The sequence below is a fragment of the Rhinoderma darwinii genome, chromosome 5 (assembly GCF_050947455.1).
Source record: "Rhinoderma darwinii isolate aRhiDar2 chromosome 5, aRhiDar2.hap1, whole genome shotgun sequence".
Classification (NCBI taxonomy): domain Eukaryota; kingdom Metazoa; phylum Chordata; class Amphibia; order Anura; family Rhinodermatidae; genus Rhinoderma; species Rhinoderma darwinii.
The window spans coordinates 141,175,372-141,191,956 of NC_134691.1; the positions used below are offsets into that span (position 1 = coordinate 141,175,372).

The window sequence follows — 16,585 nt, forward strand, 5'->3', positions numbered from 1 at the left end:
TCAGAAGCAGAAACAACTATCACAGCTAAAGGCATGCAATAAATGATCTCTTATGAAGAAATCAGAATAATCTTGTATTAAGACTTGGAAGGTACAAACTTTCTAAATTAGTCCATTAAAATGTTAATACTATTACCAAGGCTTTACTAACCAACAATCTATTGTTTTGTGAAGATAACCTGGCACAGGGGATAGCGGTGCAGACTTATACATTTCCAACCACCCCAGAAATTTAAAGGGAGCGGGGGCTCAGCACTTTTCAAAATAAAAACACTAAAACCATTGTGGAAACATTTCTTATTGACTTGTAACAGAGCAAAATCGGATGCCTATCATGTCCATGTATCTAGTCTGTACCATTTCTGCTTTGAACAGTTAAAATACAGCTTTATTCATAGTCTGTTTTAGCAATAATTTAGTCAAATTATTGGTTACCAAATATTAGAACCCCCGGCCACCCCAACACAGTTTGTCAGCCATATGGAATGGAAAGATAGGTAATTAAAAGTTACTATGTGGTTGGGTATAAGCAAGGAAACCGCTCTACCCAGTGATGCCAACAATACCATGAAAAAACAGAACACCTACTAAACAGCAGTTGTATCGGACATGGTCATTACACACAACATACAAAATTTGAAAAAAACAAAACGTTTATTGGTTACTTTACAAAAAAGGTATGTAAAGATCATAATGGCTACATTACAGGACATCCCGTAACGGATCTATTTACAAATAGGTTTAAAACTTTTTTTTTTTTTTACATTATTTTACAATCTATTCATCTAAAACCACAAATCTCCATCAAGTTTCTCCAATAAAATGTACTTATGTGAATTATTCCGGTCCATAAAGAAGTACCAACACATGTCTACATGAAACAAAAATCTCACAAACGCCCCACGCCCCAAAAAATTCCCCATGGTATACAAAATTCACAAGCTCACATTTCCGGCTCCAAACACGAAAACGTTAAACATAAAACTTAAATTAAGAGATTGACCCAAATAAAAGTACAAAAATATCTTAAATTTCCCCAATAGCAATTTCTCAGGTCTCCAGTTTATGTACGGACTTGTAATAAGAGATTCTAAAATGGTGCACACAAACCACACGCGCACTTAACACTGTTCACATTGTACTAGTTCATATTTTCCCAAACGTTTACATTTACTAAGGAGATTGTAAAACCCTGGATAGCAGCTGAAATGGCACCAAACGTGCAAGATGAAATAGATCCCAAATGAACAATGGTGCATTCACTTTTAGTACCCCCTCAAGTTTTAATAGCTTAATAGACATCTAGCAGAAATAGAAATCTATAACAAAATAGCACAAAGGGAGTGTCTTATTAAGGCAACCTCTCTCCATATACCCCATTGGGGCATATGGACATCAATAGTGGTGCCATGCTCAGGTCTCCAAGCCACAGTTGAAAGTTGGCAACAGTCTTTCATTCTAGAAGTCTGCACATTGAATGATCAACTGTTTATTTACAATGGCAGGCATGTAAAGCTACTATTTCCCTGAAGGGGCACATGTATGGCCAGCAACAAAATTTCCACAGAAAGAACAGCCTATGTTTCCTGAAGCCAGATCAAGGATGATCAATTGATGACCAAACTTCACAAGTATACTTCTAAAAGCCATTAGTCAAAGGTTATGTGCAACTTTGAAAGACGTATTTCTTACCAGATTAAAAAAAACTCTCAAAAAGATGTACATGGCCTTTAAATAGAGATTAGCCAGAATGTAAAATAGGAAAAAAAAAACATGTGTTTGCTCAATCAAAACAAATTGTAAAATATATATATATATATATATATATATATATATATATATATATATACATACATACACACACATTTTTTTTTAATACACATACCTTTAAAAACAAACTTTTGGCACATTTCTCATGCACAGAAGAGCCAGGTACAAAATTATTAAGTGAATGCACCATTAACCTTTTTCACAAGCTGCATATTTCAGATCACATGATTAAAGCATGTTGATATCAAGTCACAATTCAGTAGTTCACAAAAATGTCTGCTATACACACACACCACACAAAAACAAAACAGCGCCACTATAACTGTTCATGATGGATTCCCATAGGGAAGCCCCTTGCGTAAACTTAAGGAACACTAAACATACAAAAGCTAAAAGAAAAAAAAAAAAAAAGATATCCCTGCAATACCTCCCTCAAGCCCTTAGTGACCAGCCTATTTTAGGCCTTAGTGACCGAGCTATTCAACACGTTTTTCCAATGTCCCATTCAAAGAGCTGTAAACTTTCTTTTTCCGCTGACATCGCTGTATAAGGACTTATTTTGTGGGACAAGTTGTAATTTTTAACACCATTTTGGAGTACATATAATTTATTAACTTTCATTAACTTTTTTTTGGGGGGGGGGGAGATAGAAAAAGGCCTAGCAGTTTTGCCACTTTTTTGCATCCAAATCTACGCAGCTTGCCGTGTGGTATAGAAAACAAACTTTATTCAGTGGGTTGTTAAGATTGCCACGATACCAAATTTATATAGCTTTAGGTTTTACTACTTTTACACAGTAAAAACACTTGAAACATTTTGTTTCACCATTTTTTAGGAGCCTTCGCTATATTTGTTTGCAGATGCACCTGTATTTACCCAAGTACCTACATTTACCTGTTAGTACCTTTTTTTTTTGCAGGATGACTGTCTTTATTGGTACCATTTGAGCACATTTTTTGACTTTTTAATCAACACTTATTGAAGGCAGGATGAACAGAGGATAGCAATTCCAGCAATTTTATTTTTTACGGCATTCACTGTGCGGGTTAAATAATGTAATCGCTTTATAGTTGGGGTCGTTATGGACACGGCGATAAATATGTATAACTTTTTTCATAAAGCATAATGTGATTATTTGATCGCTTTTAGAATTCACTGCAATACTTCTGTAATGCAATTTATTATACCTGTCCGTGTAAAACCGACCGGTATCTGTTAAGCCATGCCTCTGGCTTGGCCTAACAGGCATTAACTAGAGGCAGGCCTGGGGGCCTTTGTTAGGCCCCTCGACTGCCATAGAAACCACCAGCACACTGCGATCGCATCGTGGGTGTGCCGTGGAGGGGAGATGAAACCACTCCGTCTAAAACCACTCTTGATTCGGCGCTCGCTATTGAGCACCGCATCTGAGGGGGTTAAACGGGTGTGATCGATACGGATTTCGATCACGCCCGTTCGAGCAGGTCTACTCCCAGCGGCGTATATTTATTTTGATGCAGCACCGTAAAGGCTACTGCATCAGAATAAAGACAGTTAGTGGTCGCCGTACAAACACCCATGGGTGGTTACAAATGGGTTAAAGACTAGGAGTGGAACCTACACCGAGAAAAACCGTAATGGGAAGATTTGTACTTCTTGTACCCAGTCCTGATTTTGGCTTACAAATACAAAGACTGGATACTGACCAAAACATTGCCGTGTGAAAGAGGTCCTAGGATATGTGCACAGGAAATGCCATAAATGTTCGATAGATGCACGCTGCTGTTTCCGTAACTCCTATAGAAGTGAACATTAGTTATGGAAACCGCATAGCAGTGAGCTCTGCTATTTCCATAGTCCCAGATGCCTATCCATCGAGGGTCTACCTGGATGCGGTGGGATGGGTCGGGGGACCCCCCCATTCGAGATGTGTGGGTTAAAGTGCTGGGAACCGCATCTGTCATTTATGGCTAAGCCTGTGAAGATGCCATAAATATCTAAGTTTGAAATCCCCTTTCAATCACCTCCTTTCCTTTGATTCTATTTGATTTCATATTGAATTTAAACTGGAGGAGAAACAAATAGATTAAACATTATTTTCCATGAGATCAGATATTTTCCTCCTACTTATCACAGTCCTGTGTCTGGCTGTAAGACAACTGGCTGCATTAGGACCCTGCCCTGTTTGCCGTGGCACACAGATCGTTAAGCCCCACATCCTAGTCATTGACCAGACAAAATGGGATAAATAAATTAATGTTCGCTGCAGAATGTTTTAGGAACATGCAGAAAATCCTGCAGACTGACAGTATGAGCAAGTAATCGCTTGTTTACCTTTATTTACCTCTATGTTTAGTGTTCCATTAAGTTGCCCTGATTAAATGGGAAGATTTGTCACACCATAGTGCGTAGAACACAAAGTCGTCAATATACCGTACACCAGAACTAAACTTTAGTTAACAAAATGTTCAAAACAGTAACAGTACATGTATTAGAAAGTTTCCCCTTCTAGAACATAATGCATTAAATAGGCACTTTGAACCCCAGTTCAGAGCAAGCACTGTAGGATATTGTGAGCCAGGGCACCATGAAGGGGTACACGATGTACATTCTTCCGCATACAAGTTATGTACATATAACATGCAAGGTTCTCATACTTTGGGCTCTTGAACTTCTTCATTGTGAGGTGGCCTAATAGTTAAAGAAAATAAATGCACACAGCATATGCAAAACAGTTCATATTTATTGTGGAGTTTCTCCACATAGGCTGAGGAGAATGGAAAGTACAGGAAGGCACAGACTGACTCCACCAGACGAAGTATTGAGATATACTGAGAAAGCTAAATTGATTCAAGTTATTCATTTGTGCCTTCAGCAATCCCGGAGCATCTTCCTAGTCTTGAAAATTTGCATAGCCTCAAGTAAATTTCTTCAAATAACTGCACTTCTTGCAGCTACTGCTGCACGGATTAATACATGCCTTTGTTAAGGGAGGGGCAAATAGGGTGTCAAGTAGGTGATGTCCGTGTGTAACTCCGGTATCCAATTGCATCTTGTATAAAACAATCCATGATGGAAAGATTAAAGGATCAACTGCACATGAAGTCCTCTAGAGATGGCAATTTTTCTAATTCATAGGCATCAAAGAGATCGCTGATTCCCTCATCTTCTCCAAGACTTAGCAAATAATCCTCATGAATGAGAGGGGGGAGCAAGTTCACAAAAGGACTATCAAGACTCAAAGGTATTTGATCCTCCGTTTGCTGTAGTAGGTTGGTTGGAGAGGTTAAGGGAGAAATGGTTTCCACTTTACAGTTTGTATTTTCTACGTTATGTGAAAGAAAATCTGCAGGAGAATACATATATGGGTTAAGAACTTTGATATGTAAACATCTTCAAACTTAACGTTTATGGTGGTGTACACCTGACCCCCCCCCCCGTGCATATAATAAACGACTGCCACTGTGGACTTTGCAGTGACTGTGCCAACACAGTCAAAACTCTGCCAAACACAAGTGGCGGGATATGCCAAAGATATAATTAATTCATGGGCATCACCCGTTTCTCCACCAATGGCAGATGACAGACAAAAAGGAGGATAGGGCATGTTGAAGCAGAAGCCAGGCTTCTGGCAACTGCTTATTCCCCTCTGCCTATTGACATAAGCATGTGCGCCTGGCTAAGCATGCTTATTTATGGGGGAGTTGGGAGATACAACGGTCACAAAATATGAGCTGCTCAGCTGACCGTTAATTTTTTTTCATTTCAAATGATTTTAAGGCTAACCGTTATTCAATGTATGGCCACCTTTGAGGCCCATTTACACCGGCCGATAATCGGCCAGTGCAGCGAGTGCCGAACAACGAGACATTGTTGATCGGCCCTCGTTTGCTCTTGTCACACGAAGCTACGGATGAGGACAAGCATCGGTTACTCAGATCGCTCATCCCCATACGTTATGTCGGAAGCGCGTATCCCTGTTTACACAGGGAACTGTACTGCTAACAACGATTTTTCTTCTTTTTTTTTTAAACGATCCCTGCTGATCATATAGTTTAAAAAAACTAAAAATATTGTTGCCGGCAGCACAGCTCCGTGTTAACAGGGAGACGCGTTGCAGACATAACGTATAGAGACGAGCGATTGGAGTAACGACCGCTCGTCCCGATCCTTTGCTCTGTGTGACAGGAGCAAACAAGCGCTGATCAACGATGTCTCGTTGATTAGCACTCGCTGCACCAGCCGAGTGTCGGCCGGTGTAAAAGGCCCTTTAGTCTTACGTTACCTTTGGAATTTGACTTTGGAACATTCCCATTCTGATCGAGATTACTTTGTTTAACTGGACTACTGGATTCACTTTCTTCAGGGCATAAGTAAACTTCAATAGCTCCTTGACTGCTAGATAAGTGTATCTGTAAACTCTGCAAACACAAAATAGAAAAAAATAAGTCAAGAAATTCAAAAATAAGTCAGGCGTTGATCCCACTGGAGTCATTGCTTCTGCTACAGGACCCATGCCGTATACGACATCTATTTTTACCCCAGTTCATTTGTAACGGTCAGGTATTCTTCATTTACCGTTTAATTAGTGGGGCATGCCATGCCATTCTAGTAGTCAAAGAGCAGTGGAAACCTACACACAAGTGTGAACAGATCCTTACCTTGCCGACACTATTGCAACTTAATATCTCCTGGTTACTGACATAGGGTACTACAATTGCATTACAATTTACTGGTCAGTCAGCACAATGAACAGGTTTAAAAGGATATGTCCACCCTTACATTCAATCGGGTATGTTCACAGTTTCTTGCAGGCAGAAAAATCGGCCTCAAAATGCCTTCAGGGATTTTGAGGCAGATTTTGACCTGCCTGCACTTTCTATGCCGTGGCTATTGAGCACCGTGGGCGAAAAAAAAATAGAAAAACCCACTGCCTCTCATTGATTTCAACAGGTCGTCAGAGACTGAACCGCAGGAAGAAACAGCATGGCACTTTTTTTCCCTGCAAGCGGTTTCCGCTTTTCCGTTGATTTTAAATCAATGGGAGGCAATTTGGGCCTTTTTTGGCGCAGTTTCTACGTCAAAATCAGTGCCAAAAAACAACCTTACTGTTAAAACGCATATAAGAATAAAGCAACTAATGAAACAAATATGGATTGTATTTATTGCTGCTCTGCAGACCGTTTCAATGGCTGCAAACAAACGTGTGTGTAGTCAGATCATGCAGTCGCAGGTTACTCTAAAGTTCTACTTCTGGTTCACCTAGACAGAGGGGACCGATAATGTAATAACATCCATGGCTGCAGACTACAAGCATTGGTATCAGCTGGTGTCTTGCTTGTGTAAACATTAACACTCAGGAGATTGTTTCTGCCAGTTACAACAAAAACCACCACTATGTCCAGCTTATGTATATTTATAACACAATAATGTACCTGAGTTAAAGGGGTTATGAGGGGACTGAAAAGTATTAGCAGTGTACTCACTGCAGCGAGAACACTGCTAATATACATCACTGTTCTACTGTGAATACATAGAGTACATTGGGGCCAGGCGCATGACGAAGAGTCGTATCGTCATGAAGGAAGACTAGCTAGACTACCGGTCCCCGCCAGCGCTATAAAAATCTCAATCTGCACGACGGGGAACCAGAATATATATTAGCGAGTGTACTTCCATACTGCAGTGAGTACACTGCTAATACTTTTGGTCTGCACACGAGATGTAAACACTACTGAATAGCTGCCTACTTTTAACCCCTTTAGGACGCAGCCTGTTTTCGCCTTGTGGCACGGCCTATTTTTTCAAATCTGACATGTGTCACTTTATGTGGTAATCACTCCAGAATGCTTTTACCTATCCAAACGATTCGGAGATTGTTTTCTCGTGACATATTGTATTTATGATAGTGAAAAAATTTGGTCGACAAATTTAATATTTATTTCTGAGAAAATTTGCAAAAAATAGCATTTTTTTAAATTTAAGTTTATCTGCTTGTAAAACAGACAGTAATACCACACAAAATACTTACTAGTTAACATTTCCCATATGTCTACTTTACGTTTGCATCGTTTTTTGAACATACTTTTAATTTTTTAGGACGTTACAACGATTAGAACTTTAGCAGCAATTTCTCACATTTTCAAGAAAATTACAAAAGGCTATTTTTCAGGGACTAGTTCAGTTCTGAAGTGACTGAGGGCCTTATATATTAGAAAGTCCCCATAAATCACCCCATTTTAAAAACTGCACCCCTCAAAGTATTCAAAACAGCATTCTCAAAGTCTCTTTTTAATTTTTTTTAATCCAGGGAGGTGTGGAAGATGCGGAAGCAGTTCTTCATGCAAAGTCCGGGTTTTGATGGACAGGTGTCGCACTGATATATGGTATCCTTACGGATACCAGTTTTTGCACAGACACGGCACCTTTTTTGTGCCCGCCGTTTTTTTGGACTTGCAGGCACTTCACTTGGAAAGTGCTGCCCAGGAACGATATGGCAAGAACTTGAAGCAGCAGATGTTTCCCCCACCACGTCTCCAAGCAATAAAAATGTAATAATTTATTCTTGGTACTCCAGTAGGTACCCGGGTGGCCAGCTTTCCGGAAAATTAGAAATCAATTGTACAGTGCCATCTGTACAAGGTACACTGACAATTTTTTGTACCAAATTTTGCTTTTTCGCATGGCACTGTACGGTTTTAACACTTGGTCATTCAGGTCAACACCCCCCATGAATTTATTATATGCCTGAATGCACACAGGCTTCATTGTGGACGTTGTGAATCCACGTGTGGGGACAGGCGTGCACCTGGCATCATGCATAGATGTCAGCATGCATACATCTTTTTTTTATCCCGGTATTTCAAACACAGGATCCCATCCTGCAGCAATGCCCTGCTTTCTCCAATTTGCAGGGATTGGTCGATGAGGGTCTTGGGAAGGTGCCGCTGGTTTTTTCAGACCGTCCCACATGCCACTGTTTTTTTGCCTTTTAGACCTTTGAACAGGGGTACACTTGTGTACCAGTTGTCCAAGTACAAGTTGTACCCCTGATCTAATAGTGGGTGTAGGAGGTCCCACACTACCTTCCCTGTTGTGGACAGGACGGGGGGACAATTTGGGGGCTGTATTGTCCTGTCCTTCCCCTCAGATCCGGAAATCATATGTGTATCCGGTCTCAGACTCACACAGCTTGTAGACCTTGATCCCTTACCTGGCGCGCTTATTGGGCAAATATTGGCGAAACTTCAGCCTACCCTTAAAGTTCACCAGGGATTCATCAACTGAAATCTTTGTCGGGGGTGTAGATTTCAGGAAACTTTTGGGGAAAAAAAGTTTAGGAGGGGCCTAATTTTAATGAGTGTCGGAATTGGGGTCATCCTGGGGGGGGCATAGGGAGTTGTCACTGAAGTGCAGAAATTTTTGGAGGGCCTCAAAGCGGGGTCTGGTCATTTTATTTCGGTACAACGGACAATGATATAAAATGTCCGTAGACCAGTAGGATCTCACTTTGGGCTTTTTAGGGAGACCCATGTTGAGAACTAACCCCCAATATTTTTGCACTTCTGCACAATTAGTTGGTTGCCAACGATTGGGCTGGGCATAAAATGAGTTTGTGTGTTCGGCTATAAATTGGTGGGCGTAGATGTTTGTTTGGTCCACCATAAGCTCTATCAAATTGTCGGTAAAGAACAATTTGAAATATTCAATTACAGGCAGTGCTTCCGTCTGCACATTAATTCCTGCTGCAGCAGTAAATTCTGGGATTTGGGGTGTGTAATTGGTTGGGGGTGACCAATCACTGCTGGCAGTACCAGGGTCAGGCAGAACAGCAGTTTCAGGGTCAGGCAGAACTTGGGCACTAACCCTCCTGCGACTACGAGGAGGTTCCTCGCTGTCACTAGAGGAGGAGGACGAGAGAAAGAACTCTGGTTCCTCACCACTCGCTGAGTCCGTATCGGATGCGATCATTGCATACGCCTCTTCAGCGGTGTAACGCTTCGCAGCCATTTTATTAATTTGTGTGTGTATATATATATATATATATATATATATATATATATATATATATATGTATATATATATGTAGTTTATACACACGTAGCTGTAACAACTTTACGTTGTATAACAAAGATATTTTTTTTCTTTCCGTTTTTTTCACACTAAACACTAACGCTGAAACACAAATTTAAATTTTTTTTTTTTTTTATTATTTTTTTCAGTGGCATGTGGGACAAAGTCAGGACCCACTATGCTTGCTGTCAGTGAGTAGCCGACAGCTCTAATACACTGCATTACGCATGTCCAGATTCTGAAATTCAAAATATTTCAGAATCGCTTGGATAGGTTTAAGCATTCCGACGTTATTACCACAAAGTGAAATATGTCAGATTTCAAAAATGGGCTCTGAGCCTGAAGGCCAAAACAAGGCTGCGTCCTTAAAGAGGCTCTGTCACCACATTATAAGTGCCCTATCTCCTAAATAAGGAGATGGGCGCTATAATGTAAGTGACAGCAGTGCTTTTTATTTAATAAAACGATCTATTTTTACCACTTTATTAGCAATTTTAGATTTATGCTAATGAGTTGCTTAATGCCCAAGTGGGCATGTTTTTACTTTAGACCAAGTGGGCGTTGTACAGGGGAGTGTATGACGCTGACCAATCAGACCTGCACTCCTCTCCATTCATTTACTCAGCGCATAAGGATCCTGCTAGATCCTTATGTGCTGTCTTATACTTACACATTAACAATACTGAAGTGTTTAGACAGTGAATAGACATTCCACGGGATGTCTATTCACAATCTCTGCAGTTCGTTACTCTCTGTGGTAGTTACAGCAGAGGAAGCGTAATCTTGCGAGATTACGCCGAAAATGACAGGTTACAACGAGATCACGTTTCCTCTGCTGTAACTACCACAGAAACGGTAACGAAGTGCAGATTGTGACTAGACATCCAGTGGAATGTCTATTCACTGTCTAAACACGTCAGTATTGTTAATGTGTTAGTATAAGACAGCACATAAGGATCTAGCAGGATCCCTATGCGCTGAGTAAATGAATGGAGAGGAGTGCATGATGCTGATTGGTCAGAGTCATACACTCCCCTGTACAACACCCACTTGGTCTAGAGTAAAAATACGCCCCCTTGGGCATTAAGCAACTCATTAGCATAAATCTAAAATCGCTAATAAAGTGGTAAAAATAGTTTTATTAAATAAAAAGCACTGCTGTCCCCTACATTATAGCGCCCATCTCCTTATGTGGGAGACAGGGCACTTATAATGTGGTGACAGAGACTCTTTAAGGGGTTAAAGGTCTGAGCTCGATTCTTTTCTTTACAAATGCCCCATGCTTCAAAGTATATCAGTCTTAAGAAATGAGTAATGAGAATAGAAGTAGCAAGAATTCCAAGCAGTCTAGAAATTAAGCATTACACATACCTCAACTGGGTCAGGCACTTCAAGTCTAGTCTCTGGAGGAGCTCTCACAACAATAACAGTTTGATCCTTAAGGCCACTAATTTTTCTTATATCTTGATAGGTTACATAAGCCAACGTAAATAAAAGTTAAGGAAATAAAATAACTAAACTCTGGATTTTGATCCAATGTTGGGTTCTAATTGAAATGTGTCAGAATTGTAAGTTTAATTCAGAGCAATTAATATTTTCACTGCAAGGACAATTTTCACAGGATATGATGTAACTGTGATAGCTGCGAATCCCAGCTCTGGGACCTGAACCTATATCTACAATGGGAGTCATCCAACCCCCATTTTGCCTGGTGTAATGGTCGCAAGCGGATTTCAGGGAGGGTCTGGTAGAGAGAGGGGCATGCATTCTGTTCTATGTCAAATACAGAAATAGCCGAGCTGCACCTGCTCAGCTGATTCCGTAACTCCCCTTGAATAGAATGGAGAAAGTTGTGCATGCGCCGCCCCCTCTCTAATAGTCCCATCTGGAATCGGCAGCTTCTGTACCAGGAAAACAGGGGTTGGGTGACAACTGTTCGATATAGGTGCGGGTCCCATAGCTGTGAACATGCCATAAATGTTGAGAATATCCCTTTATTATTAAGACAAATACAATAAAGCATAGCCCGGTAAGCATACCAGCAGTTTGTCGGAACAGTCCAGGGTGCAGGACAAGATTTCAAACGCTTACCTATCGTATATTGCTATAATAAGCACCCATCCATTATATTGTTTTAATTTGTCTTGATAGGCAAATACCATAAAGACAAATACATGAATCACTTGAATTAACCAATTATAGTAATGTCAAAAGTCGCATGAACTTGCAAACTGAAGGAAGAATGTACTGCTAAGGCTTCATTCACACGAGCATTGTATTTTAGTGCGCAAAGCAGACTATTTCCTGCATTTCACGTGCGCATGCCATCAGTGCTTTCCGTTCCGCAGATTACTTTGCGTGTGGCATCGGTTTTTCACATCCGTGATTCTCCTCTGCAAGCACTCTGCATTTCTTTAGCAACTGATGCGTGAAACACGGACAGCACATTGATCTAATCCGTGTTCTGCCAGTGTTATTCATGCACCTATAGACGTCAATGGGCGACAAAGTCCGCAAAAACAGGACCAATATAGGACATGCAGGGAGTATCACGCAACGGACACTCGCTGTCTGAAATACCCTATCGACTTACATGGGTTCGCGTTATTTTAACGGACAGCACACGGACATGGAACACGCTCTTCTGAATGAGCCCTAAGGATAAGCCACAAGACCGTGATTGCACTTATGTAAAGGATATCTTTGGTTCTCTGTATCTTCAGTTAGAAGTTTCAGATCTAAGGTACAGCTTTGTATCAGCTCATCGAGTTTCTTCTCTTCCTGACTGAGCTCGGAGAGTTCCTTGGACAGCCCTTGGCATCGTGCCATTTTACATCCATCATCAGGAAGTGTGCAGCCCCTAGGTTTAAATACAAAAAAGATACAAACTTAGCAGGGACATATGCCATGAAAATGTAAAAACTCTTAAGGCTGGCCATACACCGTACAGTTGCAACAAACACTTTGGGTCGTAATTGTCACTAAAATGGCACGTTGTGGTAATTTGCAGCACACAAGGCATTTTGACCTTGTAGTGTGAACCCAGCCTTGGAATTATCATGATTACTAATAAAATGTGGTCGGATTCTTTAAAAAAAACAAAAAATAAAAACATTTTATATTTCATATATCTCCCATTATTGCTTTTATAGGGAAGCGGTCACTAGATTTTAGGGCACTAATCTATCAGCATGTCATTATACTGCTTGGGTTTGGCATCCTAAAAACACCCCTCACAAATCAGTCCATTTTAGCATTTTGCCTAAAGAGAAGTTAATACATAGTGCGCTGCATATAAATCACCAAAGAAGAGTCCAACGGCATCCCGCACGTGCAGAGTACTCAGATAAAGTGGAGGCTCATCTTAGGACTCAACTCTGGTCATTTACATACAGTGCACCTTTTATTAGGACTTTTTAGACAAAATGCTGGCAATTCTGAGGGGCATGTATATAGGTAAGGCTAAGTTCACACTACCGTTAATATACGTTTGCCTCTCCAGAGGATTGATTTCAATTGCTTTCTGTTTCCGTTCGCTAGTTTTTTTTCACGGAAACAAAAGTTCTGCAGACTGCACTTTTGCTTCCGGAAAAAAAAATATAAAAAAAAATATACAGAAACCTAGCCAACGGAGACAGAAAGCAATTGAAACAAAATAATTAATTCTAACGGAACTGTTGCTTTCCAATTAACCTTTTGCTCCAATCTTCCTCTGACTGAAGAGAGGTAAACGTATATTAATGGTAGTGTGAAAGAAGCCCAACCATATTGCTTTTTATGCGAAAAGTTTGCTTTTATATGAATAAAAGTGTCAATCCTTAAAGGGAAGGTGTCACGTATTTTTTTTTAATTTTTTTATATGTTATTGCTTTTAGTAGGTCATTAACCCCTTCCCGACATTTGACGTACATGTACGTCATGGAAAGCATTGACTTCCCGCATCTTGCCGTACATGTACGTCAAACGTTTGGCACCGGCTCAGAAGCTGAGTCGGTGCCATCATCGTCGGATCTCAGCTGTATCTTACAGCTGACATCCGACTAACGGCGGGGACCGAAATTAGCTTCGATCCCCGCCATTAACCCCTTAAGTGCAGCGCTCAAACGCGATCGCTGCACTTAAGGTGTTTGCAGCTCATCGGAGCCCCAGCAATGAAATTGCCGGGGTTCCGGTGGCTGCAATGGCAACCGGAGGCCTAATACTGGCCTCCCGGTCTGCCTAGCACCGAAGCCGGTCAAGATCCGCCCGGCGGCGGAGCCTGATCGGCTTCCGTAGCTGCCGGCAAGATGGCGCCGGGTCAGGAGCTGATCCGGCGTCATCAGCGGTGGAGGTCAGCTGTACTGTACAGCTGACATCCACCTGTAACGGCAGGAACCGGAGCTAGCTCCGATCCCTGCCATTAACCCCTTCGATGCAGCAATCGAAAGCGATTGCTGCATCGTAGCGGTTACAAGCAGATCGCCAGCCCTGACAGGCAATCGGGACTGGCGACTGCTGTTATGGCAACAGGAGACACAATGGTCTCCTGCTCTGCCATTACGGAAGCCGATTTAGGCCCCGCCGGGAGGCGAAGCCTAAACGGCTTGCTGTCAGTGAATGACTGACAGATCTAATACATTGCACTACATAGGTAGTGCAATGTATTAGAAAAAAAAAAATCTGACCGTTGGACCTTCAAGTCCCCTAGTGGGACTTGAGAAAAAGTGTAAAAAAAGTATAAAAAAGTGTAAAAAAAAAGTGCAAAAAATAAAAGTTTGAAAACAATAAAAGTTTCAAGTAATCAAATAAAACACAATCCCCCTTTTACTCTTATCAAGTCCTTTATTATTGAAAAATAATAATAAACCATATGTATTTGGTATCGCCGCGACCGTAACGACCTGAGGTATCAAAATATTATATTATTTATTGCACGCGGTGAACAGCGTAAAAAAAACCCGTAAAAAACGTTACCAGAGTTTCTGTTTTTTGGTCACTTTGCCCTACAAATATTACAATAAAAAGTGATCAAAAAGTCGCACGTATCCAAAAATGGTACCTATAAAAACTATAGCTCGTCCCGCAAAAAACAAGCCCTCATACACCTCCGTCGACAAAAAAATTAAAACGTTATGGTTCTCACAACTTGGCGACAGAAAAAATACATTATTTTTACAAAAGTAATTTTATTGTGCAAAAAGTTGTAAAACATAAAAAAGTGCTATAAATTAGGTATCGCCGGAATCGTACTGACCCGCAGAATAAAGTTAACATGTAGTTTATAACGCATGGTGAACGCTGTATAAAAAAACGAAAAAAGCTGTGCCAGAATTGCGTTTTTTTGTTTACCTGGCATCCCAAAAAATAGGATAAAAGGTGATCAAAAAGTTGCATGTACCCCAAAATGGTACCAATAATAACTACAGCTCGTCCCGCAACAAACCAGCCCTCATACCGCTACGTCTATAAAAAATAAAATTAGTTATGGCTCCAATAAGTCAGGAAATAAAAAAATATGCAGTTGTGCCCAAGGGGAACATTTCTTCTGTTTGATGAGGCGATTTATCAAGGACCTAAAATTAGGGAACCAGGAAGGGGAGGGCCCAAACATATCCGCTGGAAGCGACGGTGCCCGTATTATACCAGGACAACACTTCACAGCAAAATTCCCCAAACTACAAAGGTGCGGAGTGTGGACCAAAAGGGGGATAAGAAATGACACCATTTATCAGTGCGACACCGGCCTGTGCAGAAAGGATTGCTTCACAGCGTAACACACATCTATGGATTATTTTTATTTTTTTATACCACCTGACTATGCCCCTTATATACTCCGCCCCGCTTACATGTACCCCCACATTATAAAACACCAGCAATACTCAAACAAATATAGTACCAAGCAAAATCCGCTCTCCAAAAGCCAAATGGTGCTCCCTCGGCCCTGAACCCTACAGCGTCCCCAAACAGCAGTTTCCTTCAACATATATGGCATCGTCATACCCGGGAGAACCCTTTTAACAATTTTTGGGGTGTGTGTCTCCAGCGTCATAAGCTGGGCATGACATATTTGCCACTGAATGGCATATCTAGGGAAAAATATAAATTTTTAATTTGCACCATCCGCAGCGCATTCATTTATGGAAAAGACCTGTGGGGTGAAAATGCTCACTACACCCCTTAATTAATGCCTTGAGGGGTGCAGTTTCCATAATGGGGTCACTTATCAGGGGTTTCTTTTTATTATTTCACATCTGAGCCTCTGCAGTTGTGAACCAATACTTTGTAAATCGCCAAATTAGGCCTCCACTCCGCATGGTACTCTTCACTTCTGAGCCTGGTCGATTGTCCAGGCAAGAGATTAGGGTCACATGTAGGGTGTTTCTAAAACCGGGAAACACCGCATAATAATTAGAGAGCTGTCTTGTTATGGTGGCACAAGCCGGGCACCACATATTGGCATATCTATGGAAAAAAATCCCATTTTCACTCTGCAACATTGAGCGCACACTAATTTCTACAAAACACCTGCAGGGTTAAAATGCTTACTACACCCCTTGGTAAATGCATTGAGGGGTGTAGTTTACAAAATGGGGTCACTTCTGGGGGGTTTCCACTGTTTTGGGCCCACAGGTGCCCAGAAACCAATCCAGCAACATCTGCACTCCAAATGGCGGTCCTTCCCTTCTGAGCCCTGCCGTGTGCCCAAACAGCAGTTTATGACCACATATGGGGTATTGCCGTACTCGGGAGAAATAGCTTTACAAATGTTGGGTTCTTTTTTTCC

At 41.1% G+C, this 16,585-nt stretch overlaps 1 protein-coding gene across 1 annotated transcript in view; it reads right to left on the minus strand.

Annotated features, from left to right (window-relative positions):
• Positions 1-1,863: 1,863 nt before the first annotated feature.
• Positions 1,864-16,585, minus strand: part of E2F3 (E2F transcription factor 3) — a 44,977-nt gene continuing 30,255 nt past the window's right edge. Inside the window, exons 4-7 of the mRNA XM_075826581.1 lie at positions 12,524-12,682; positions 11,194-11,308; positions 6,035-6,170; positions 1,864-5,095 (exon numbers count right to left, since the gene is read on the minus strand). Coding sequence (XP_075682696.1) covers positions 4,839-5,095; positions 6,035-6,170; positions 11,194-11,308; positions 12,524-12,682 — 667 coding nt within the window. The 3' untranslated portion in view covers positions 1,864-4,838. The remainder of the gene's footprint in view (positions 5,096-6,034; positions 6,171-11,193; positions 11,309-12,523; positions 12,683-16,585) is intronic.